Source organism: Nerophis lumbriciformis, linkage group LG38 (genome assembly GCF_033978685.3).
Source record: "Nerophis lumbriciformis linkage group LG38, RoL_Nlum_v2.1, whole genome shotgun sequence".
Classification (NCBI taxonomy): domain Eukaryota; kingdom Metazoa; phylum Chordata; class Actinopteri; order Syngnathiformes; family Syngnathidae; genus Nerophis; species Nerophis lumbriciformis.
This window is the reverse complement of record NC_084585.2, coordinates 19364911-19389202: the sequence shown is the minus strand read 5'-3', so window position 1 is coordinate 19389202 and position 24292 is coordinate 19364911. Positions and strand designations below refer to the sequence as shown.

The window sequence follows — 24292 nt, the reverse complement described above, 5'->3', positions numbered from 1 at the left end:
AAAAGTGACGTCATAGTGAAGATTTATGATCACTAATTTTTAGGTCTATTTTTTCAATGCCTGGCTGGCGGTTGACCGGTAGCTCGCGATCAACGTAATGGGCACCCCTGGTCCAAAAAAGGCTCAGGGACAAAATCACAAAACATGATGAGCAGGCAAACCGGAACGGGCAGGAAGGCGCATATTGTTCGTTGGCAATATAAGTCCCCGATAACCCAAAACAATTATAGGGTCACACCGTTATTTGTGGTTCATTATTTTATATTTGCATCACCTTATTTGCATTGCATTTGCGTTCCCTCACACGATGTACACTACATATATTTCTGTTTGATTTAATTTGTCTTTTATTACTACGTTTACAACAGCAGCACGGTGTCATTTCTGCTTCTTTTTCAAGTGATAACACAGCAGATAAGACTCCAGGAGCAGTCGCCTTTTTGCACTCGCTTTCCCAGTACTTTGTACCATCTACAAATGCCATGATGTTCATGTCATAATGAAAGACATGAACATCGAGCGCAAAAAAAAAAAAAAAAGGAGATTGCTACTGGGCTTATTATCCCCCGACCGCCGTGCTGTTGAACAGGAAAACGCGGAAATGACGCACAATGTGGAAAAGACGTTCCCCGTGCGTTGGCAAAACACGACAGTGACACCAAATTACTTTAAACATATTCCACATAACCAAACATTCATTTACTTATTTTCTTATTGATTCTTAATTTGTTTATGTATTTTTTATCTTATTTTGTGTTAACATATACATTTTAAGACATTTGAGAAGATTGGAATTTTTTTCAACTAGGCTTTTTTTGTGGAATACCTGATGCAGCCCAGCCCTACCCGGACTCTGCCTCCAGCAGCCCCCAGGTAAATGAGTTTGAGACTCTGGCCTAAGCAGCCATAGACAAATAGACCGAGGTCTGACTTAATAATGATGGATAAACAAAATTCAGGATAAATTATGTCTGACACTGTGGTTCTTCTTCCATATATACCTTGACACCCTATGCTTATATCGTTTCTTAACCTGGGGCATATTAATACTTTGATTGATGTCTTTGCTCAATATAAACTCCACATACTGATATGCAAATATGGACTCACCTGTTGTCTCAGTTGGTCCTCGTAGCGCTGCCTGGCCAGCTTGTCCTGGTACTGAGCTCTCTGTTGAGAAAGGATGTATTAGCATACATTTCACAATAAAACATAAATGGAGTTTAAAAAAACCTTACAGCTTGATGCTGTTTTGTCTCCTCATTCAGAGTTTTTCTCCTCTCTTCTCCCTGGACTCGTATCTGGTCGCCTTTTAGCTGCTCCACTGCTGCTTCGTACTCCTGTCATGGCGGAAAACAACACAAGTAAGTAAGTAAGTACCGTAAGTACATTTTATTTATAAAGCGCTTTTCACAGATAAAATCACAAAGCGCTGTACAAAACATAGGTGAAGTAAAACAACAATTCAATTAAAACAACAGGGGAAACATCATGAAAAGGATACAAAGTGGATTAAAAATGATAGTTAAAAGGTGCATTAACTAAAAGCTTTACTAAAAAGAGAAGTTTCAAATGTTTCTTAAAAGTGTCAACACAGTCAAGATCACAGAGGGACTGGTGCAAATTGTTCCAGAGTCTGGGAGCTATAGCCTGGAATGCCAGGTCTCCACGAGTTTTAAAACGAGTTTTTGGGATCTTTAGAAGACCCTGGCCTGAAGACCGGAGGCTGCGCCCTGAGGAGTAGGGGCATAGCAAATCAGTAATGTACTGAGGGGCCCCACCATGCAACGCACGGAATGTCAGGAGTAAAATCTTAAACTCAATGCGGAATTTAACTGGAAGCCAATGAAGACTGGATAGAAGTATATTGTGGGAGAATAAAAGCTGAAGGTTTACTGCAGGGGTACTGAGCCTGGGGCTAGGGGAGTACAATGGATGATAGATTTCAGGGGGCGCGAAAGGATCAAATAAAAATGCAATGCAGCACAGTGCTACAGGGGTTAGTGCGTGTGCCTCACAATACGAAGGTCCTGGATTCGATCCTGGGCTCGGGATCTTTCTGTGTGGGGTTTGCATGTTCTCCCCATGACTGCGTGGGTTCCCTCCGGGTACTGCGGCTTCCTCCCACCTCCAAAGACATGCACCCGGGGATAGGTTGATTGGCAACACTAAATTGGCCCTAGTGAGTGAATGTTGTCGGTCTAACTATGTTGGCCCTGCGATGAGGTGGCGACTTGTCCAGGGTGTACCCCGCCTTCCGCCAGAATGCAGCTGGGATAGGCTCCAGCACCCCCCGCGACCCCGAACGGGACCAGCGGTAGAAAATGGACGGATGGATGCGATAAATTATGGTGAAGCAGACCACACGCATATAAGAAACACATATGAATATTACAGTCCCCTTTACTATACCTTAATTTTGCTCTGATGCTCCATCTGCGTGCTCTGCTCCTGCATGCGAGCCAAATCCAGAGCTTCTTTGGCATGTCCTGCATGGACGTGACATGGACACACATAATAATATAGCTCAGCTATGCAACCAAAGACCCTATGCATGCTTTTGCTGATGTGACTTTTATTTTGAAGGGAATGGACCACCTTTGAACCCTGTCGGTCGTTTTGAATGAACAGTGAAATTAGCTGCTTTCAGCAGTTAGCATGTTATATAGTATGAATGTGTTATGACTTGTGCCACTCCAAAAAAGAACATACGTCCGCCCTCTTCTCTGTCTGGACACTTACGGGACTTGTCGAGGTCCTTTGCCGCCTGAGCAGCCCTCTCGAGTCCGGTGGGGTCGAAGTTGCTCCATTTGTCCTTGGGTTTATCACCACCGCCACTGGACCCACCGGCAGGCGGTGGCGGTGGCGGCGGAACAGGCAGACCAGGAGGAGGCTCCGGTTGTCCCCTATTCAGGCCGAAAAGCCACGACATTTTCGGGTCTAAAAAAAGCGTAATGTAAGGAGCAGCGGAGGAGACGCGGGAGGCTGCCGAAGATCTGTCACTGGACTTCCTCCACGCGCGTGCCACTCAGCAGATCTCTGCGCATGTGCACCACGAATGACCGGTAACGCTGAAGAACAACGACGACAATTGGCTCTGAGTTAGTATTCTTTATTTTCATTGGCTAACGCGACTGCGCAGGTCATTCATAGGAACCCCACCCAGTCAGGATACGGTACTTGAGAAGGGACAAAATGCATTCTAGCCTCTTTAAAGGACATGGCGGTATATTGCGTCAGGCTGTCATGCTCTGAAAGTCAAACAACTTTGACTTTGCTGGATGTCCTTGGTTCGTTTTGAAACAGAAATAATTCCATCCATCCTGTTTCTACCGCGTGTCCCTCTCGGGGGTGGCTGGAGCCTATCCCATTATTGTGTTGATTTATGGGTTTTTAAATATAAATTGATAACACAAAGCATCCATTCATTGTCTATACTGCTTGTTCTAATTGCCTTTCAATCTCACTCATATTCATACCATACAAAAAAGCATTTTCAAGTAAATTATTTTAATGCAGCATATGTACCTAATTATGTATTTGATAGGCATTTAACGTGGACACTCGTTTTTGATTATAGTAGAAAACAGACATTTTTGCATGTATCAAAATGTTTATTTAACTTGACATTCAGGGGACAAGCACACAATGAGAAAAAATATTTACAAAGTGTGGGGGGGGGGGCATGACCACTCATTTCTATCAGAAAATATAAGGTATGTTGAATTGACATTGCAATGATACACACACAATACATCAGTCTTTACACTTACATGTTGGTCAAAAGAGTGAGGAAAAAAACAATCTTGTTTTAGCGACCAATAATAATACCACATGACAAAACAAAAATGTACGCAGCGGAGAACAAATGTTAAATAAAAAAATGTACGCGTCCACTCTGTTATTTAATAAACATCTCCACAATCTGAGTCCATTAATGCTGCACGACCACACGGGAGAAGACACCAGGAGGCTCTTTGCCGTCACCCAACGCTGCACAGAAGCCTTCTTTTTGCCGGGCTCTGGCCAGCTTGGCAAGCGAGAGGAACGACCGAGGTTCTGTGACGGCCAGCTCGCTGATAACCTTTCGGTTGAGCTGCACACTGCTCTGTAGGGATAAACATTACCATTAGTGCACAAACTAATTAGAAGTATCCAACACAAGAGGAGTGTGACGGGACTAGCAGGAATGAACTTACCTTTGTTAGGTTGTTCATGAGGACGGGATACTTCATGCCGTGCTCTCGGGATGCTGCTGCTATACGTGTAATCCAAAGCTTGAATATTACAAACAAAAAGCATGGATTATATTAATATTACAAATCAATGTTTTCAGTCACATCTGGTTACCTGTAGCACCATTAATGTGCTTGCATTCATGCGTGTGCATACTCTCAACATCTAGATATTTCTGGGCATACATTTTCTGGATTTTAGCATGTTTTTAGTAGGAAATCCACACAATTCTTTGTACATGAGGCACCGGGTGCATTAAAAAGCAGCGTTACAATACTGTAAGTAGTTGTAATAATATGCTACTTTTACAGTAAAGCCCTTCTTATGAAGGTGAACAGGCAGCACCAAATCTATTTGTGGCTATCCAACTGTATTTGTATGGGAAACACTGACAAGAGAGGTAAATGGGTTTGTAATATTTTGGCCCACTTGTGTGGTTGAATAAGAATGTCAAAATATTGATTGATAGCCTCAAAAAGACCACTCAGTGGCTGTACCATTTTTAACATGACTAATAAATTGATCGATTTAAACTATTATACAAACATCAGGTTCCAATATAGAGATGAGGGTCTTTAAACTGACTTGCTGTTGTACTCGGTCTCAAAGTGTTAACATGTGCTCAATGTTTCTTTACCATTATTGCTATGTTGTCAATTACCATTGTTGGTATTTTGTCCCTTACCATTGTTGGTAAGTTCATTCTTCTTACATTGTTGATACAAATGATTGTTACAGTGTAATAATTATTGTTAACTGTGGTAATGCCACCATGATACAACATTTGTATTATAATCCCTAAACAAAATAACAGTGAAACTCAATGTATTAATCACTGAATGGAGAACTGGGAGTGGGATTAAATAAGTGATCTTCTTCCCACTCCCTTTCAGGCAAAACTGGATCATCATGCTTACATACTGTACATTACCTTTTGCATAATATTAATTTATATTATGTGTTGTCTACCTTGTACTTTTTTTATGTCATTGCCTGAAATAAATGAATAAATGAAAAATGAATATCATACTCACTCCTGGCTGCAGCTTTTATTTATTTTAAAAGCAGGTGGCTTTAGCATGCATTTTTACATCCTATATTTACTGATATAATTTATTTCAATAGAAATCAGTGATCCCCAACCACCGGTCCGTGACACGTTTGCTACCAGGCTGCACAGAGATATTAAATCATTTATAACCGACCGCATTTCCTCATACTTAACTTTCGCCAGTCCCACCAGACACACCAATAAGCTTGATCATAGATGTATTATACAGCTCCTGATACAAAGTCGCCATTTGCTATATTTGTTACATCTTTGTAACATGGGACAATGCACACTAATAAACATATAAAATCTAATAGTGCCAAATCGTAGTCAAAAGCTAGGTTCTGTCTGCAATCCGCAGCAGGTTGATGACCTAAGATCAGGGCAGATCAGGAACAAAGTGACCATAGTAGTTAAAGTGCATAAGGCAGATGGAGAAGTGCGAAATTGTTGCACATAATAATTGTGCTGAAGGAAAAAAATACACACCTCCTTTGGCCTAGTAAGTTTAAGTGCTGGTGTTATTGCACGTAGTCCTATTATACAAGTAGTTAGCAATAACAGATGTATTTACGCATGGAAAATTGGACCAAAAAAAGCTACGTATGAAATATTGCAAATTTTAAAAAAAATCCACAGAAGTATATTGGAACTAATAGCAAGTATTTATAGCTTGATTATATATCCATGCTATTGTCCTTGAATGGGATGTATCACCTATAACCCATCAGATACTAAAGCCAAAAAAAAGCCTAATACGAGCAAAAATGATTAAAAAAAACAAAAGTATATGGAGTGTTGGAGCCAAATTTCCTTATTTAGTTTATATTGTTTTTATTTTTGTTTTCTCTAAATGATTGCTGGCTATCTTGCTCGCGACAAAACACAGGTGTGTTCCTTCATGGATGGGACCGTTGCTATGGTGTGAATGCAATGGTGACCTCATTTAATCTAGGGTACAGGTGGTAGCACTCAGGTGCGATTGTATGGAGGACCCAAACAGTTTTCGACTGTGCCGTGCGTGGTCAGGTCTCGCTGCTGTGACGATGTTCAATTCAAGGTCGGCATACTAACAATGACATTATGTTCTATTGCCTTCATTTGATTTCATTTTCATAGCTTAAAATAAACAAATTGTCATATCCAAACATGTTTCCACAGTGCTGGACATTGAATCATTTGCACGCGTCAAACTAAGTCAACACAGTCGCCCTCAGTATCATCTTAAAAGGTAAAGGCTACACATGGAGAGCTTTTTTGCAAAGGGAAAAGGCCAGGGGCTCCCACTAAATCCACTAATGAGTTTTTTTTCATGTATTCATTTTTCATGCACTGATTTGCTATATTTATCTGCCACACATGTAAGGCTGGTCTGTGAAAATAATGCCAACATTAAACGGTCCCTGGTGCAAAAAAGGTAGATGGCCAAGTAAAATGGGTATAGCGCTTTTCTACCTTCAAGGTACTCAAAGCGCTTTGACAATATTTCCACATTCACCCGCACTTTCACACACTGATGGCGGGAGCTGCCATGCAAGGCCCTAACCACGACCCATCAGGAGCAAGGGTGAAGTGTCTTGCTCAAGGACACAACGGACGTGACAAGGTTGGTAGTAGGTGAGGATCGAACAAGGAACCCTCGGGTTGCTGGCACGGCCCAAGTACAGCAAATGAAGCCTCAGGAAGCTTTGCCCTTGATTAACTAATTTGATGAAAAATTGCCATTATCGCGGTTTTCTCACACAAAATAATGCACTTATAAAGGCCAATCATGAAATATAAATATCTCACCGTTCTAATGTTGCGTTTCTTTAATTTGCGACCTTTAGTCGCGTACACAAACGCCCTCCTCACCGCCCGCACAGCCAGGCTATAACATCGGTTCTTCCTGCCTCTGAAGTGCTGAAAGACACGCAAAAAAACGTGTCATAACGGTCACATATTTCAGTTTTGCAATGATCTTTAAAATCCTAGCGTCATTTCTCAACAATGGTGGATCACATGCTAAGACATGTGTTGTTTTCACGCTCCAGTCCTACTTCCTTACCCGAGCATGCTTGAGGAGTTCTTGGACCTTCCAGTATCTGTCAGGTCCGCGGCTTCTCGCCCAAAGGGTACAAGACAGGAACACCATTTTGGATGTTGCCTCTTGCAGAAGTAGTGGCTGTGACCTTTTGCACCAGCTCCGCTTGAGCTTGTCTGGTCTGTCACGCACGTCAAGCAGAACTCACAGTAGCAGCGGCACATTGGGTGTGCTTGGTTCTTATTACGGGGAATCCGAATCGCGGCTCGTGTAATCATATGTACTCCAAACAGGAACAGAATAAATGTAATAATAATTACAAATATTGGACATAAAATGAATTTGTATTAAATTGTGTCGATAACGTCGTTTTAAACCATAAAATGACTTAGTTTTCTGCAGTGCCTTTGCACCTTTGTGATGCTTTTAAACAAAACAAGCGCTTTCTTCACTGCTGCGACCTCGCCGCGGTGGATGCTGGGACAGACAGGGCGGAAGTGGAGGTCAAGAGTAAAAAAAAAAGGCAACAAATATGTCCGCGGCTTGCCTGACGTCCTTGAGCCGCTGTGGTGTTTCGGCACTCCGCTCCTCAGCTGGCCTGGTGGTATGTTGATATTGATAACTCGACTATCAAGGGGCTTCAAAACAAGATGATTATTTGTGTAACTTCAGCAGTGGTGCCGTCTATACTGTGGAACACCGATTACGTAGTCAGCCTGCTAGGTTAGCACTTAGCTAACTACCAAGGCGTTCATATCTATGTTTAATGTTGTGGCACACTTGTTTTTTTCTTTTCTTTGATTAAAATATGCATGTTATACGTGTAATTGTTACCATACTGTATTGTTATACACACCAAAGCATATCAAACAGTGAAATACAGTGGCTATAGAATGGAAACATGTAAATTACAAGGGATTTTAATGTCAAATGTTGAGACAAATATTAATTATTTCAGCTATTTTTCTCCCAGGAAATTTTTAATTGAAAAGCCAATATCCACCCATTTCCTACCGCTTGTCGCTTTTGGGATCGCGGGGGGGGGGGTGCTGGAAGTCTAAAGTCTATTTCAGGGTAAATCCCACCTAACCTTATCCGTGTCCACACACAACAATGCCACGGTTTAAGACCCCCTCCGTCCGCCGGCGCAACGCAACCTAATACGCATGCGCGGAAAATGTCCACGTCATTGTCACCTCCAGTGTTGCTTTGTGTGCAAGTTCTTAAATTTAACTTATCTGAACAATATCCAGTGTTGTGGTATTTCAATTAACTGTAATCCAGTGTGCTGTGGGGCCCTATTGTAGTGAATCACACCTCAGCCATCATAATCAAATCTTTATTAGACATGTAAACAATGTGATAAAGAACATTTTACATAAATCAAATTAGGGATCTAGATATATGGTCAGGACACTCCTCACTTTTTTGCCTTTACCTTCATTTTCCATTCGTTGTTGGTGACATTATATACTCTGGACCTTGATGTTGAGTCCGTGACATACATGGCGGACAATAACTGATAAAGTCTTTTTTGCCAGTCCAAATGCATTCAATGTTTTCTGTAGTTTTCCCTCAACGGCCTGGTAATACAAAGCACACGCTACCTTTTTTATCACATCCACAGGAGCCCGCATTCTCGTTGACTCTCCTTCGACAAATGGACAAAGTTTTTCACTAAGTAGAATCACAGCTGACCTGGACATTGGAAAGTTCTCTTGCCGTCTGAGAAGTGTTGTATCCGAAAGAGCTGTAATCGCTTTGTCTAAAGATATTCATGTGTGATTTCCACAAGCGTCTGTACAGACGGAAGGAGAAACACGGGCATGTCTGGATGACTCGCCTTCATATTTCCAGTGGTTATCTCCGAGTTACAAAACCGCTTTATTATGAAGCTGGCTGTGGCGCGTTCTTTTTGACGTCACTTCCTGTGTGGGGCGCGGTCTTTCTGGCGTCACTTCCCCTCCAAACTCAGTTTGTAAACAATGAATTAGTTCATACAAAGCTAAGAGCCGGAGATTCAAGAAATACACGGCGCACTTACCCGTGTAAAAAATTGTCTGAGGAGGGGGACCTCAAACAATACTTTAGTGTGGCTAAAACGGGGCTTAGGCTAGATATTTACTCGTTTAAGGGGTTATCCGGCTTAGTGTAAACATAGCCTCAGCTGCATTCCAATATATGACATGGAAATATATATGTTGCAATATTATCAATAAAGTTGCAATATTATCAATAAAGGTGTAGCTAAGAAGACAGCAAATTATAACATTACTGTATAAATGACCAAACTCACCCTGCCATGCAAGTACAGTTGGCTGTGAGGACGTTTCGACCTTTTTGATCCAGGCCTTGTATAAATCCGTCTTTCGTCCTTCTCTTTGGCTGGGCAGGACTATGGAGTTGATCGATAAAGTTTTTTGCATTGAAATCATTTCAGTGCACAAAACTTTTGAGTCTATGTCAAGGCATTTTATACTCTGCACATGACTGAAGGTGACGTAATTATACAGTGACTTTTATGCCTGTACGATTTACTTCGTGTGTATTCAGCTACTCCACCAAATACTTGTATATATCTGGCCAATACCTTTTGTTTTCCATACCGTATATGGAAGTTGGTTGCTATTTGCCAAAGTTTATTTATTGTAGTAATTTTTGCAATCCTTTGGTGCTAATTAGAGATGGGTCGATGAGGCGTCATGAAGCGTTTCGACACATTGCAAAACTGTATTGATACTGTGTCGATACTGTGTTACTAAATACTGACATCTGCTGGACATTAAAAATCCCTACAGGCAACCTATGGACCGACTCAACTGACACTGATTTTATGACCTAGTATATACAATAATATAAACCAAGTCATTGTATTTCATTTAGGATTATTTCATATCTTCATTTAAATAAAAATATATTTTTATCTTTTTTAGATACAGTCAATAAAAAATGTGAACATGTATCAGAACATGGAAATCTAAGAGAACGTGTTGTGAATGAGGATGCTTGTGGACTGGGATTTTTTTTTAAATGTTTACACATTTTTATTTTTAAAAAAAAACGTTTTTCCTACGTATTCAATTTTAGACGATTTCTTTCATTGACTGATTGAGACTTTTATTAGTAGGTTGCACAGTGAAGTACATATTCCGTACAATTGACCACTAAATGGTAGCACCCCAATACGTTTTTCAACTTGTTTAAGTCGGGGTCCACTTAAATTGATTAATGATACAGATATATACTAACATCATAATACAGTCATCACACAAGATAGTCATCAGAGTATATACATTGAATTATTTACATTATTTACAATCCGGGGTGTGGGATATGGGGGGGAGTAGGTTTGGTTGTTATCAACACTTCAGTTGTCTCTTCTTAGTTATTATTTCTCCGTCTGTATCCGCTTACAGGGCACAGAGGAGGCGGGAGTGCGACACAGTTCGCGTATCGGCCACGTGACCAAAACAGCTCATGATTGGTCACGTGACTTTCTAAAAGCGGTACGCGCACCGACACAGGGTTTCGCTCTATGAGCTCGACGCATGCGCCCGATGCATCGGTGTTGCCGGACCCATCACTAGTGCTAATGCTCTTGCGTAGTTTGATTAACTCTCTAAATCCGCCATACTTTTGGGACCAAAATGCTTGCCCATTCACACCCGTCGCATAAACTGCAAACAGAAAAAGGTAAAATTATGTGTGAATGTTGTCTGTCTATATGTGTTGGCCCTGCGATGAGGTGGTTCAGACTGTTTTCTAGGGAAAAATAGCGTCTTACATTTTAGGTCAGTATGGTGTTTCTGTTATAGTCAATATTTGAAGCAAACTGTTAAGAGTCCGACTGTAAGACAACCTTTTTTTTTTTTTCAAACTGCGGGGGAAAAGCGCTTTCTTATATTCAAGTGAGTACGGCTTATATGAACTTATTTGGTGCCAAAGACTGGTTTTAATGTGCAAACTTCTCGATCTGGGGTGCCCAAAGTGGGACCTGCCAAATCCGGCCTGCCGAGTCGTTTCGTTTCGCCAAAGGGTGGCTTCCCAAAATGTAATACATAATAATACTCTTTTTAAGCTTACGCAATCATTGATGTCCCTTTCGCAATGCTAACTAGTTGCCATCGATCAGATGTGATGATCTCCACTACCTTAAATAATGGCGGTATGGGATTAAACTCCTCACTTATTGTGCTGCTTTATGCTTAAAATCACTGGCCATTGGCCCATTTTCTGTTTGGCCCTTGTAGGCAAAAAGTTTGGGGGACCCTGCTCTAGGTCATACATAGTCGGATTCTCAAACCGTGGAAGAGGCCAAGGTTGTTTTATTTCTGTAATTTTCTATAGGCAGCATTTTTTCTAAACATGAAACTCTTCCAGAGTTTGAGAATCCGACCATGTATGTATTTATTTGACTGACTGTTGTTTTATGTTGTGGCAGGCAGTACGGTATGCACAGACAGCAGCTGCTCCAGCAGCACAACCCAGGATTAAGAAGTTCCAGGTGTACAGATGGGACCCAGACACTCCTGGAGACAAACCTCGCATGCAGACCTTTGAGATTGACCTAAACACGTAAGTGACGTCACTTGGCTGAGATGAGCCTGTGACACTTGCTCAACCTGCTTATATTCAGGTTAATATGCATAAACCTCAAGACCACCAAACTGTCCTGTGGGAAAACATTTTTTTACATTTGAGTCAGTACTGCATTTTTTTTTGTATGGACAAAATTGTTCCTAAATATGAAACAATTTGGTGCCACATGCTGGTTTTCATGTATAAACCTTTAGATTGCAAATATGCGACGACACAATATTTGTTTTCTGTGGGGAAAATGGCATCTATTCGATTCAATACAGTATTTCTGTCATTTTCTATGGGGAAATTATTTCTAAATATGAACAAGTTTGGCACCACATGTATAAACCTGTAGATCTCAAACATAAGGCGACACGTCTCTTTTAGAATATAGACTTATATTTGCATCAATATGGTATTTGTTGTTTTCTATTGGGTGAGGTTGTTTGTAAATATGAGCAAATTTGGCACCACCTGCTCAAATATAAGAAGACAATATTAGTTTTGGGGAAAAATACCATCTTGTAATCAAGTCAATATGGTATTTCTATTGTTGTCTATATTCACCCTGAATATAAGACAGACCATCTTTTATTTAACTCTTCTGGAGGAAAGCACTGTCTTGTATTCGTGTCAGTATTGTATAGTTTTTATATTTGTATGGGGTAAATAGTTTTTAAATATGTACATAACTTGGCACCAATTACTGATTTCCCAGAAAAAACCTCTAGAGCTTTTTGCATAAACCTTTAGACCCCAAATATAAGACGACTCATCTTTTTCAGATTTTTTCCTGGGGGCTTTACAGTCTTACATTCGGGTCAGTATAGAGGGACACGTGGTAGAAGATGGATAGATGGATGGTATTTTTTGTTTTCTATTGCGTGAAACTATTTGTAAATATGAACGGATTTGGTTTTCATGTTTAAATCTCGAGATCTCAAATATAAGACGACCCATCCTTTTAAGACTTCTTTATAAGGAAAAAAAAACTATCTTATATTTGGGCCAACATCCATCCATCCATTTCCTACCGCTTGTCTCTCTCGGGGTGGCGAGTGTGTTGGAGCCTATCCCAGCTACACTTGGGTGGAAGGCGGGGTACAACCTGGACAAGTCGATATTGTATTTATATATTCCTCATGTTCCATCTCAGATTTAAAATGGTGGCTAAAGTAAGATAAAAGAAAATGTTATCGTGAACACTGCTAACTTAAGACATGAGTGTCTCTTGGCCTTTTTCTGTTTACACTCTGAGCTTTAAACAAGTAGTTTGTCAGGTAAACACCAGTTTCATAGAGTTTTAGCACAGAATGCTCAGACGGGGTTTCTTCTTTCCAATTATTATCGTTCATCTGCTCTTTCAATCCTCTTGCAATCGCTACCTCTGCACCAAAGGAAGACAAATACCTGAGTCCAAGTCCTTCAAAAGATGTCCTACATCAGGGATGCCCAAACTTTTTGCCTCTAAGGGCCAAAGTGAAAATGTGCCAATGGGCTGTGGGCCAAACACAGCAATTTTAAAGGGGAACTGCCCTTTTTTGGAATTGTGCCTATCGTTCACAATCATTATGAATGACAAAAACACACATCTTTCTTTTTGTACGATTTTAAAGATGATATAAACGCTTGAAAGATACGGCTAATGGGAGTCACCGTTGTAGCCTTTAAAGCCCTCCAGCAACATTTTATATACATAGTGCAAGTCTATTTATGATGTAGTAACAGACCCATTGATATTGATATGTAATATGTTCAATATTTACCGTATTTTAATCATTTCCGGGACTGATTTATTCCGTGCATTGATTTCTGTTTCCAAAGCAGCGCACGTCTGGCAACATGTGTGTTCCTACTTCCGCAATCAAACACTTGTGTTTTCTAATCATGGCAGACTTAGCAACAGACAACAAAGACAACTATTTTTGAACAAATGAGGATTCACAACCTTTTACTTTTGAAGCTAAATATACTGCTGCTTATAGAAGCAAGCACAAAGGAAGAGTGAGACGTTGGAGCAGACGGAAGCCAAGAGAGGGGGATGAAAGCAATTTTGACGCTATAGATATGGAACTCTGAGCCAAGCTATTTCGACATAAATGGATTGCTTACCCAAAATCAACAGGAAACGTCCCCGGCCCGCTGGCCCAGACAAACAACTGTCCATCCAGTGAGTCTCACTTTAATATCGATCATGATACACGCAGCACGCCATGCGTGTTATTACAACTACAGCACATACGCTGTCTGGCTAGCTCAGCTGTGTACAAACAAAACATGATATGTGGGCTAATACTTTACAAATACTGTAATATGATCATGTTTTTTAGTCCCCACAAATTGTTGTTGTATCGCAGTGTTGTGCATTACAAACTCAAATGCGTTTCGTGTTGTTGTAGAAGCTATCTTATCTCTTGCCGTAGTTTGCGGCTAATACCGAAGCACGCTGATGTGTTACTACGAAAGAACAATTGTTTATCAATGTTCACTCTTACAATAACAATGTCGCTACAGCTTGGTTATTATACAGGTCATGGAACGTAAATAAAAAATTGTTGACGTTTTTTTAATGCACTTGTAAAAGTGATACAGAGGTAAAATTGATTGCTTTCATTACCTGCATTGCTAGCCACCTAGAAGGAGACGAGGGAAAAAAACGTTTATCTCCTTGTCTCTCATGATTATGAACGATAGGCAAAATTCCAAAAAAGTGCAGTTCTCCTTTAAATGTACAGCTGCACAAGTGATTAGTTTAATCCCATACTGGCATTTTTTAAGGTAGTGGAAATCATTACGTTTGATAGATGGCAACTTGTTAGCCTTGTGGACATGCAATCAATGGTTGTGTGAGTTCAGAGGGTTATGTATTTATATGCATTTTTGGGAAGCCACCCTTTGGCGGTCCAACGAAACGACTCAGCGGGCCGGGTTTGGCCCGCCGGCCCCACTTTGGGCACCCTTGTCCTACATCATAACATTTCCCTTCTGCAGATGTGGTCCAATGGTCCTTGATGCCCTGATTAAAATAAAAAATGAGATGGACCCCACGCTGACTTTCCGCCGCTCCTGCAGAGAAGGTACACTGAAGGTCTTGAGTTTGACATCAGAGCCAATTTACTCATGTCCTTCTCTTTGTGTCACATCAACAACACGCAGGGATTTGTGGATCCTGCGCCATGAACATCAACGGTGGAAACACGTTGGCCTGCCTCAACAAGATCGACACAAACACCAGCAAAGCCACCAAGATCTACCCGCTTCCACACATGTATGTGGTCAAAGACCTGGTGCCGGTAAGTCACGTCCGCTTTTTTACGAAGTCCTCTTTAGAAGAAGGAGCATCTCAACTGCTTCCACGTTTCATGCAGACGCTTAGAAATGAGCTTGATACTGCCAAAAAACACCCAACTTGTGTAGAAATCAAACTGTTGCCATCATGTATTAACTGCATGTTTTAAGTAGCATTTTAGTCTGACAAGCATAAGAAGAAATTAACTGTTAAAACAAGTATGTAAAAAACTATGGGTGTCCGGTTTCAACTTTTTCACTTCAGATACAATGCCTATATTGGAGCCTTGAGTATTTGCTGATACCGATAGTGACCTGATGTTAGCAGGAATCAGACATATATTTATTTTGTAGTGGGGAACGTTAGCAAAGACTTAGACTTCCTTTTACTGTCATTCAAATTTGAACTTTACAGTATTGATAAGAACGAAATTTCGTTGCATTAGCTCGTTGTAGTGCAGGATAAAAGAGCAGTAAGATAAATAGATTACTGTACAGATAGATATATTGCACTTTTTCATAAGCATCCACATTTATGGATGTATGTTATATTTTCTTTATATTCCAGCCAGTTAATCCGTTTTGGGGGGGAATTGAGGGGAGTATTATGATGCGCTCAAGAGTCTTATGGCCTGATGGAAGAAGCTGTTACAGAACCTGGAGGTTCTGTTATGGAGGCTGCGGAACCTCTTTCTAGAGTCCAGCAGTGAAAACAGTTCTTGGTGGGGGTGGGAGGAGTCTCTGCAGATTGTCTGAGCCCTGGTCAGGCAGCGGCTTTTTGCGATGAGAAAAGGTTTGATCAAGTGCAATTAGTCAAACAGAGAACAACTGTAGGTATGAAAACCAGGGCTGCAACTAACGTTAAGTAACGTTTTTTGGCAGTGAGGTCTGCTATTATCTCATGCGAATTTTATGTGGATGAAGATGAAGATTTTTATTTTCCTCTACTTATTATCCATCACAGCATATTATAGAAACCCTCAGGTCCCAAATATGCTTTTGCTCCACAGGACATGAGCAACTTCTACGCCCAGTACAAGTCCATTGAGCCGTACCTGAAGAAGAAGGACGAGTCCCAGGAGGGCAAGGAGCAGTACTTGCAGTCTGTGGAGGACAGACAGAAACTGGCACGTTGCTGCTTTCATTTCTGCGTTCACGCGGAAACACGTCCCCTGACTCTCTGAATGTCCCCACTTCCTGTTTAGGACGGCCTTTACGAGTGCATCCTGTGCGCCTGCTGCAGCACCAGCTGTCCCAGCTACTGGTGGAACGGAGACAAATACCTGGGACCTGCCGTGCTCATGCAGGTGTGTGTGCTGGAAGCAAAGAAAGAAAAGACAAACGTGTGAACGACGTGTCTGCTTCCTGTTGTCCTCCAGGCGTATCGTTGGATGATCGACTCGCGGGACGAGTTCACGGAGGAGCGTCTGTCCAAGCTGCAGGACCCCTTCTCTCTGTATCGCTGCCACACCATCATGAACTGCACCAAGACCTGTCCCAAAGTAAAAATACCTCCATTTTCTGTCCTTTCGTCCTCACACACGTAAGCTGGAGCCAACACCAGCTGACTGCTAAGACACTGCGTTTACAGTTTAGCTCAAAACATTTTAATTCACTTTTTAAGCTAAAAACAGCACAGTGCTTTTTTCATATATAGCATATTTGACTAGCATTTTTGCAGTAGGTCGTTGAAAATAGCCTAGTGCTCTTAAAATAGAGGTTCTTTGACTCACCCTACAGGAGTAGTAGGTCCTTCAAAAACCGCCCAGAGCTCCTGTCTTATAGGATCTTTGAATAGCATTTTTACAGTCGGCCCTTTAAAACAGCAGCAAGCGCCTATCATTTAGAGCAGGGGTGTCAAACTCATTTTAGTTGGGGGGACCACATGGAGAAAAATCTACTCCCAAGTGGGCCGGACTGATAAAATCACGTCACGATAACTTCTAAATAAAGACAACTTCAGATTGTTTTCTTTGTTTAAAAATAGAACAAGCATATTCTGAAATTGTACAAATCCTAAAGTTGTTGTTGTTGTTTTTTTACACTTACATGTTGCGGTTAATAGTATTCTACCTTTATTAGTCGTTATTTATACTTTCTGAATAAATTATGTGATAATGTTCATCAGTCACTCATTGGTGTTCATTTTCAATCTATCAAGATTAAAAAAATAATATAAAAATCAAATTACAAGATGTTATTTATGTAGTTTGATCGTTTTCCTCATTTGGTGCACTAACATGTGGTTTATTTTTTTTACATGTGGTTTATTTTTTTTACATATGTAGCATAATCTACATAGATACAAATAATTGCTCCTGCGACATCTAGTGGACACATTTAGAACAGCAGTTTCTTTCATTAAAAAATTTCGGCTCATTTTTATACTTACCAAACTCATCCCGTGGGCCGGATAAAACCTGTTCGCAGGCCGTAGTAGGCCCGCGCGCTGTACGTTTGACACCCCTGATTTAGAGCATTTTTTAACAACATTTTTACAGTCAGTCCTTAGAAGCTGCAGCGTGTTTCTGTTGTATAGAGGATACAGCATAGCGCTCTTGAAATAGAGGTTCTTTGACTCACGCTATTGCAGTACTAGGCCTTTAGAAAGAGCACAAAGCTCCTCTCTAACAGAGGATCTTTGACGAGCAGTGGTTTTTTTAAACAGCATAGCACAAAGGGTAAATAGAAGATCTTTGACAAACATTTTTGCAGCAAGTTCTAAATAAAAAGCAGATTTGTCCTGTTGCATGAAGCCTCTTTTAATAGTGCTCTAGTGTGTGCTTAAAAAAAAGGTTCCTGTTATAAAGAAGATCTTTGACTTACATTTTTGCAGTAGGTCCTCAAAGGGGAACTGCACTTTTCTTGAAATGTTGCCTATCGTTCACAATTCTTATGTAAGCATTCATATGTTTTTCTTTTTTATACATTCTAACTAGTAAATAAATGCAAGCAAAAGTCTGCTGACAATTGAGCCTATTAGATTAGCTCTGTTTGCCTATAAAGCGCTTAAAAAGCTTCCAAACACTTCCATCAGCATTTTATATACATGCTGTAAGTATATATGTAATGTAGTAACAGGCACATTCATAATAACATGTTATATTTACGTATTTTGCTCATTTTAAGCATCCGGCGGCGCATTCATTTCACAAACGCATTTCAACGTTCACTTTTTCCTTCCACAACTTCCCTGACTTCATGAAAGCCAACAAACATAATAAAACGTCACTTACTGTACCATATCTGCTGTCACTGGGATGCAGACTGTTATGATGTTGATATATTGCCATTTAGATGAAGAATGACTCACAATTCTCGCAAAGAAAAAAGGGAAGTGGAACCATGCATATTTTTTTGTCTTTCTCGCCATATCCTGGTCTAAATTAGATGCCTAAATTGACCAACTTGTCGTATTATGTCCTCATCTTTTTACTATCAAGGTGAGAGGCATTATTTATGATCTAGAACAGGGGTGTCAAAGTCAAGGCCAGATTCGGCCTGCGAGTGAATTATCTATGACCCCATTAAGTCATAAAAATGGGGTCCCACAGTCAATTTTTGGGGTCCCACTTTTTTGTAAGCGTTTTGAAAACAAATGATAAATGTATGCATTATCCTGTTACATCTCACATTCTATATTGTGTTTTGGAAAAAGTTTGTCATAAACGTTACTTCATTCATAAAAAAACATAATACAAAAGAAAACACATTTTTATGCATATGTAAATGTATTCAGTTATAAAAATTCATTCACTTTCTTCTTTCCTTCATGGATCTAAACTTTACCGCTGCCGGTATTTTTTCTATATTTTTATTGTAATATTTTCAGAAGATGTTTGTTCTATTTTTGGCCAAAGTAAGACAAAGAAAACAATCTGAAGTTGTCTTTATTTTTTAGTTTTAATGCCATGATTTTAATAGTCCGGCCCGTGTGTGCACAGATTTTCCTCCATGCGGCCCCTGAGCTAAAATGAGTTTGACACCCCTGATCTCGAACAAACCTTCACGAGCACCGAGGCGAGAAAGCAGATCACCAGCCGATGACGTCAATTTAGCAGCACAAGGTGCTTGATTAATAAGGTCACAAAATATAAATGGATTATTGTTGGCGTTTTTTTGATAGTTCTTTCGAGGGCTTCATGGGCGAAATAGAGTACCTCTCTTTGATTCCACTGTAAGCTGGCTTTTATTTACATTTATTTTTTAGTTAGAAATGCATTAAGAAAATGTATCTGTCTTCTTGTTTCTCATCATTTTTTTTGCAAAAGTTCTAAAAAGAAAAGTGTATTTCCCCTTTAAAAAGAGTACAGTGCTCCTGTCATATAGAAGAATGTTGACTAGCATTATTGCGGTAGGTCCTTAGAAAGAGCAGAATGCTCCCGTTTAATAAAAGATCTTTGAAAAGCATTTATACAGCTGATCCCTAAGCACTTCTGTCATTAACAGGATATTTGACTGGTATAAGCATGTGCTGTGATGTAACGAGTATTTGACTGGTGTAGAATATGGTTAGTTGTTTTAATTCATGTCTTCAACGTGACGCTTACAGTGTGTGTCGTTCATCCTCACAGGGTCTGAACCCAGGGAAAGCCATAGCACAGATCAAGAAGATGATGGCCACCTACAAGGAGAAGACGGCAGCTGCTGTTTGACATCTATTATAATTACATGATATATTCATTTTAAATCATGAGTATTCAGCTCTGATGGACTTGTCACCTCACACACACTATTGTATACTATGTATGTGTGGAGCACTTGCACATGTACAAAATGAATGGTGTGTAGTGTACCATAACATGTTTTTTTTTTGCAGTGTATTAAAAAGGGTGTTTTCATGTGTAACTGCTGCATGTCTTTCAATTTTCTTTCAATGGATGGGAATTACGTGTATTTAAATTTTCTGTCTGCTTTGCTGAGAATAAATCATTAAAAAGTTCATGTTGAGAATTAAGACGTCACTGAGGTCGCTCTGTTAGCAGTCAAAATGTCCTCTAGGGGGTGCACATGTACCTAAACATACTTTAACTTCCATCCATCCATCCATTTTCTACCGCTTAATCCCTTCGGGGTCGCGGGGGGCGCTGGAGCCTATCTCAGCTACAATCGGGCGGAAGGCGGGGTACACCCTGGACAAGTCGCCACCTCCTCGCAGGGCCAACACAGATAGACAGACAACATTCACACTCGCATTCACACACTAGGGCCAATTTAGTGTTGCCAATCAACCTATCCCCAGGTGCATGTCTTTGGAGGTGGGAGGAAGCCGGAGTACCTGGAGGGAACCCACGCAGTCACGGGGAGAACATGCAAACTCCACACAGAAAGATCCCGAGCCCGGGATTGAACCCAAGACTACTCAGGACCTTCGTATTGTGAGGCAGACGCACTAACCCCTCTTCCACCGTGCTGCCCATACTTTAACTTGTTAAGCAATAATAACATGCTCTAATAATTGGCATTGGCCACAACCCTATTTTTCAATCTTGAATGACATTTCAGAAAAGTATTGGCTCTATCGCTTTTATTGAGTAAGATTAGCTCCCCTTAAACAATAACCAAATGATCAGAAACAGTAATAAAAGTAATAAATGTGACCTTCAATGAAAAGTGTTGGATACTTCTCTTGTTGCCTATTTGTATTCTACTTTATTAAATGTTTGGGAAGAATTATATAAAAACAAAACATGTTTTCTTTTAAATAATATAGAAATTGATTAGAGCTGTTCGTCTATTTATGGAGGGGTTTGGTTAATCACAGAACTGGCATCCAATGTTTTTAAAGAAGTATAGATTTTGAATCGAGAATCGAGTTGGGTTTCAGCCAAAAGCAGGAACCTTGGCGGTCTGATCCTCAACTGCAGAAGTTAGGTCTTGGGACATGAAATGTTACCTTTCTAAGGAGCCTAAGCTTGTGTGCGAGGTTGAGAAGTTTGGGTTAGATGTAGTTGAACTCACCTGGTCGCACAGAAAGGGCTCTGGATTCAGTTCTTTCAACAGGGGCTCGACTCTCTTCCACTCTGGTGTTGCAAGCAGTGGGAGGTGACGGGCTGGGGTGGCAATACTTACCCCAGCTTAGTGCCTGTATGTTAGAGTTCAACCGAGTAGATGAGAGGGTAGTCTCCCTCTGCCTCCAGGTTGGGTGACTGGTCGTGGCTGTTGTTAACATTTCTGCGTCAATCAATAGTTCAGAGTACCCTCCTTTTTTGGATTTTGGGAGTACTCAAAGTGATGCCCCGGGTGATTCCCTTGTTCTGCGGTTCCAGGTCTTGGATACTCTGGTGAAGAGAGGAGTGGAGCTGTCAACCAACGACCACCTTGGAGTTGGCGCCAATGGTGTGTGGTGGTGATGGTTTGGCGTACACTGTCAGAACTAGTTTCAATTCCCAGTGAGCGCTTCGAACATGTTCCGAGGTAGGCACTGGACTTTGTGTTCAAGTGGGCCATGTTGCACTCCTCTATTGTCGTAGCGGCCGATCTGAGCTGTGGCGATTGGTGCCTGTTGTGGAGGAAATGCCGGAACCTGCTGGTGGACATCAACAGTGAAGGATGTCGTCAAGCTGAAGGAGTTCTATGGGGCCTTCTTGGCCTATGAGACTCCAGAGACAGCTGACAAGTACCAACAGGCCAAGTGGTGCGCAGCTTTCATTTGGAACATGGGAGGAGTTTGAGGAAGCCATTGTGAACAACTTTCAGGTAGCTTTGAAGAGATTCTGAACCACCTCGTAATTCGGTAAAGCTCTAGATGCTGTGGGGTTGTCTTGGTTGTCAAAGCATCGGGAGGAGTGCTTCTGGATTGGCAGACCGGCATGGTGGTTGCCCTTTTCCGGAGGGTTTGGTCCAACTATCATGGCATCACACTCCTCACCCTTCTTGGTAAGATCTAATATGGGTACTGGAGAGGAGGCTCCGCCAGCTAGACGGACCTCGGATTCAAGAAGAGACGGCGTGGGGACAGTGTTGTTTGGTTGGTAGAGCGGCCGTGCCAGATTTGAAGAGGTTCTAGACCACCTCGTAATTCGTTTAGGCTCTAGAAGCTGTGGGGTCCTCTTGGTTGTCAAAGCATCGGGAGGATTGCCTCTGGATTGGCAGAATGGCGTTCCCCTTTTCCGGAGGGTTTGTTCCAACTATCATGGCATCACACTTCTCACCCTTCTTGGTTAGGTCTAACATAGGTACTGGAGAGGAGGCTCTGCCAGCTAGACAAATCTTTTGGTAGAGCGGCCGTGCCAGCAAGTTGAGGGTTCCTGGTTCGATCCCCGGCTTCCGCCATCACGTCCGTTGTGTCCTTGAGCAAGGCGCTTCAACCTTTCTCCTGATGGGTCTTGGTTAGGGTCATGCCAGCTCCCGCCATCAGTGTGTGAATGTGTGTATGAATGGGTGAATGTGGAAATAGTGTCAAAGCGCTTTGAGTACCTTAAAGGTAAATAAGTGCTATGCGCCAGGGCTCCGACCCATTTAGCAGTGTGGTTTTCGTCTTGGTCTTGGAACTGTGGACCACCTCCACACTATCAGCAGTGTTATTGTTTTCTCAACCGTGTCCCTCAGGAAGTCCTGTTCTTGAACCGTCTGATCGTGGTAGTCCGCTCCTTGTATGATAGGTGCCATAGCTTGGTCCGCATTGTCGTAAGTAAGTCAGAGCCGTTTCCAGTGAGGTTTGGACTCCGCTGGGGCTTCCCTTTTTCACTATTTCTGCTCATAACTTTTATGGAAATGATTCCTAGGCACGTTGAGGAGATCCGGTTTGATCGCTGCAGGTTTGGGTTTCTGCTTTTTGCAGATTATGTTGTCCTGCTGGCTTCATCTAACCACTATCTTCAAATTTTACTTGATTCATTTGTAGCAAAGTGTGAAGCGACTGGGATGAGAATCTGCACTTCCAATCCTGAATCCATGGTTCCCACCCGGAAAAGGATACAGTGTCATCTCCAGGTCGGGAATGAGATTCTGCTCCAAGGCGAAGCGATCAAGTACTTTGGGATCATGTTCATAAGTGAGGGAAGAATGGACTGAATGATCGGAGGATCGGTGCAGCGTCTACAATGATTCAACCTCTGCATCGGGCCGTCATTGTGAAGAGGGTGCTGAGCCGGATGGCAAAGCTCAATCTACGTCCCTATACCCTCACCTACGGTCATGAGCTTTGGGTTGTGACCAAAAGAACAAGATCGCAGGTACAAGCGGTTGAAATGAGTTTCCTCCATAGGGTGACAAGGCTCTCCGTTAGAGATAGGGTAAAAAGCTCTGTTGCCTCCCTGCTTGGCACTCAGCATCAAGGGTTGGAATTGGGGGTTAAATCACCAAAATGATTCCCGAGCAGTGTTGGGACTAACGCGTTACTAAGTAACGCGTTACTGTAACGCCGTTACTATCGGCGGTAACTAGTAATCTAACGCGTTATTTTTTTATATTCAGTAACTCCGTTACCGTTACTACATGATGCGTTACTGCGTTATTTTGCGTTATTTTCTATGTAGTATCGGCTAGAAACTGAGAAGACCTGAGTGTTGCAGCGCTGCTGAAGAGGCGACAAAAAAGAGGCGTGCCGCGCGCTGTCCGTGTGTACGTGTGTGTGTGTGTGTGTGTGTGTGTGTGTGTGTGTGTGTGAGTGTGTGTGTGTGGGAGGGGGCGTGTCTGTGTCTACTATCAAGACGTCATGGCGAACCCCGAAGCCGAGTTTCTTAAAATGGAGATATTTTCAGTACGTTTCTTTTATCGACCACAAAGAAAAGAACATTTTAGTTGAATGTAAGTTTCAAATATGCTGAAACAGCGACAAAAACAACATGCTTCGACGAAGCTAGTAAAGAGACACAAACTTCACCTCCACGTCCAACAGCGGCTGGATTTTAATGAGGCACTGCACACTGAAGGTACACACACTCTGTCAATTCTCTTATATACTCTTTCATTTTAAACTTTTAGAGTGTTTGATTATCACATCACTCTAAATGTTTAGACTATAAAGTTCACAAACCCAAAGAGGGATACTAGTGGGCCAGGCTAATATTTCCTTTTCTCTAAACTAAGTGGGGAAATGTGTAGAGTGTTCTGGGCTTCAGACATGATTTTATTTCAGAATTCCTTGAGAAAACGCCTGGTTAGGCTTT

At 41.5% G+C, this 24292-nt stretch overlaps 3 protein-coding genes across 3 annotated transcripts in view; 1 reads left to right on the top strand and 2 right to left on the bottom strand.

Annotated features, from left to right (window-relative positions):
- The window catches only part of atad3 (ATPase family AAA domain containing 3), a 30938-nt gene extending 27873 nt beyond the window's left edge, over positions 1-3065 (bottom strand). The window contains exons 1-4 of the mRNA XM_061932827.2: positions 2743-3065; positions 2413-2489; positions 1239-1340; positions 1111-1170 (exon numbers count right to left, since the gene is read on the bottom strand). Coding sequence (XP_061788811.1) covers positions 1111-1170; positions 1239-1340; positions 2413-2489; positions 2743-2932 — 429 coding nt within the window. The 5' untranslated portion in view covers positions 2933-3065. The remainder of the gene's footprint in view (positions 1-1110; positions 1171-1238; positions 1341-2412; positions 2490-2742) is intronic.
- Positions 3066-3593: 528 nt separating this feature from the next.
- On the bottom strand, positions 3594-7746 carry mrpl20 (mitochondrial ribosomal protein L20). The gene is made up of 4 exons (XM_061932776.2): positions 7335-7746; positions 7079-7189; positions 4200-4277; positions 3594-4108 (listed from the first exon to the last, which is right to left on the bottom strand). Exons 1-4 carry the CDS (start codon positions 7419-7421, stop codon positions 3935-3937), a joined length of 450 nt encoding a protein of 149 aa, XP_061788760.1. The 5' UTR covers positions 7422-7746; the 3' UTR covers positions 3594-3934.
- Positions 7747-7787: 41 nt separating this feature from the next.
- sdhb (succinate dehydrogenase complex, subunit B, iron sulfur (Ip)) lies at positions 7788-20027 on the top strand. Its single transcript, XM_061932775.2, has 8 exons — positions 7788-7914; positions 11752-11885; positions 14883-14968; positions 15048-15184; positions 16190-16306; positions 16385-16486; positions 16559-16681; positions 19754-20027. Exons 1-8 carry the CDS (start codon positions 7843-7845, stop codon positions 19832-19834), a joined length of 852 nt encoding a protein of 283 aa, XP_061788759.1. The 5' UTR covers positions 7788-7842; the 3' UTR covers positions 19835-20027.
- The last annotated feature ends 4265 nt before the right edge of the window (positions 20028-24292 follow it).

Excerpts from the sequence above, each read along its gene's own strand:
- mrpl20 (XM_061932776.2), bottom strand. The coding sequence starts at position 7,421 with ATGGTGTTCCTGTCTTGTACCCTTTGGGCGAGAAGCCGCGGACCTGAC. Across the intron at positions 7,190-7,334 it reads AACTCCTCAAGCATGCTCGG|CACTTCAGAGGCAGGAAGAA; the intron begins GTAAGGAAGTAG and ends CGTGTCTTTCAG. Across the intron at positions 4,278-7,078 it reads AGAAACGCAACATTAGAACG|CTTTGGATTACACGTATAGC; the intron begins GTGAGATATTTA and ends GTAATATTCAAG.
- sdhb (XM_061932775.2), top strand. The coding sequence starts at position 7,843 with ATGTCCGCGGCTTGCCTGACGTCCTTGAGCCGCTGTGGTGTTTCGGCA. Across the intron at positions 14,969-15,047 it reads CCGCCGCTCCTGCAGAGAAG|GGATTTGTGGATCCTGCGCC; the intron begins GTACACTGAAGG and ends AACAACACGCAG. Across the intron at positions 15,185-16,189 it reads TGGTCAAAGACCTGGTGCCG|GACATGAGCAACTTCTACGC; the intron begins GTAAGTCACGTC and ends TTTGCTCCACAG.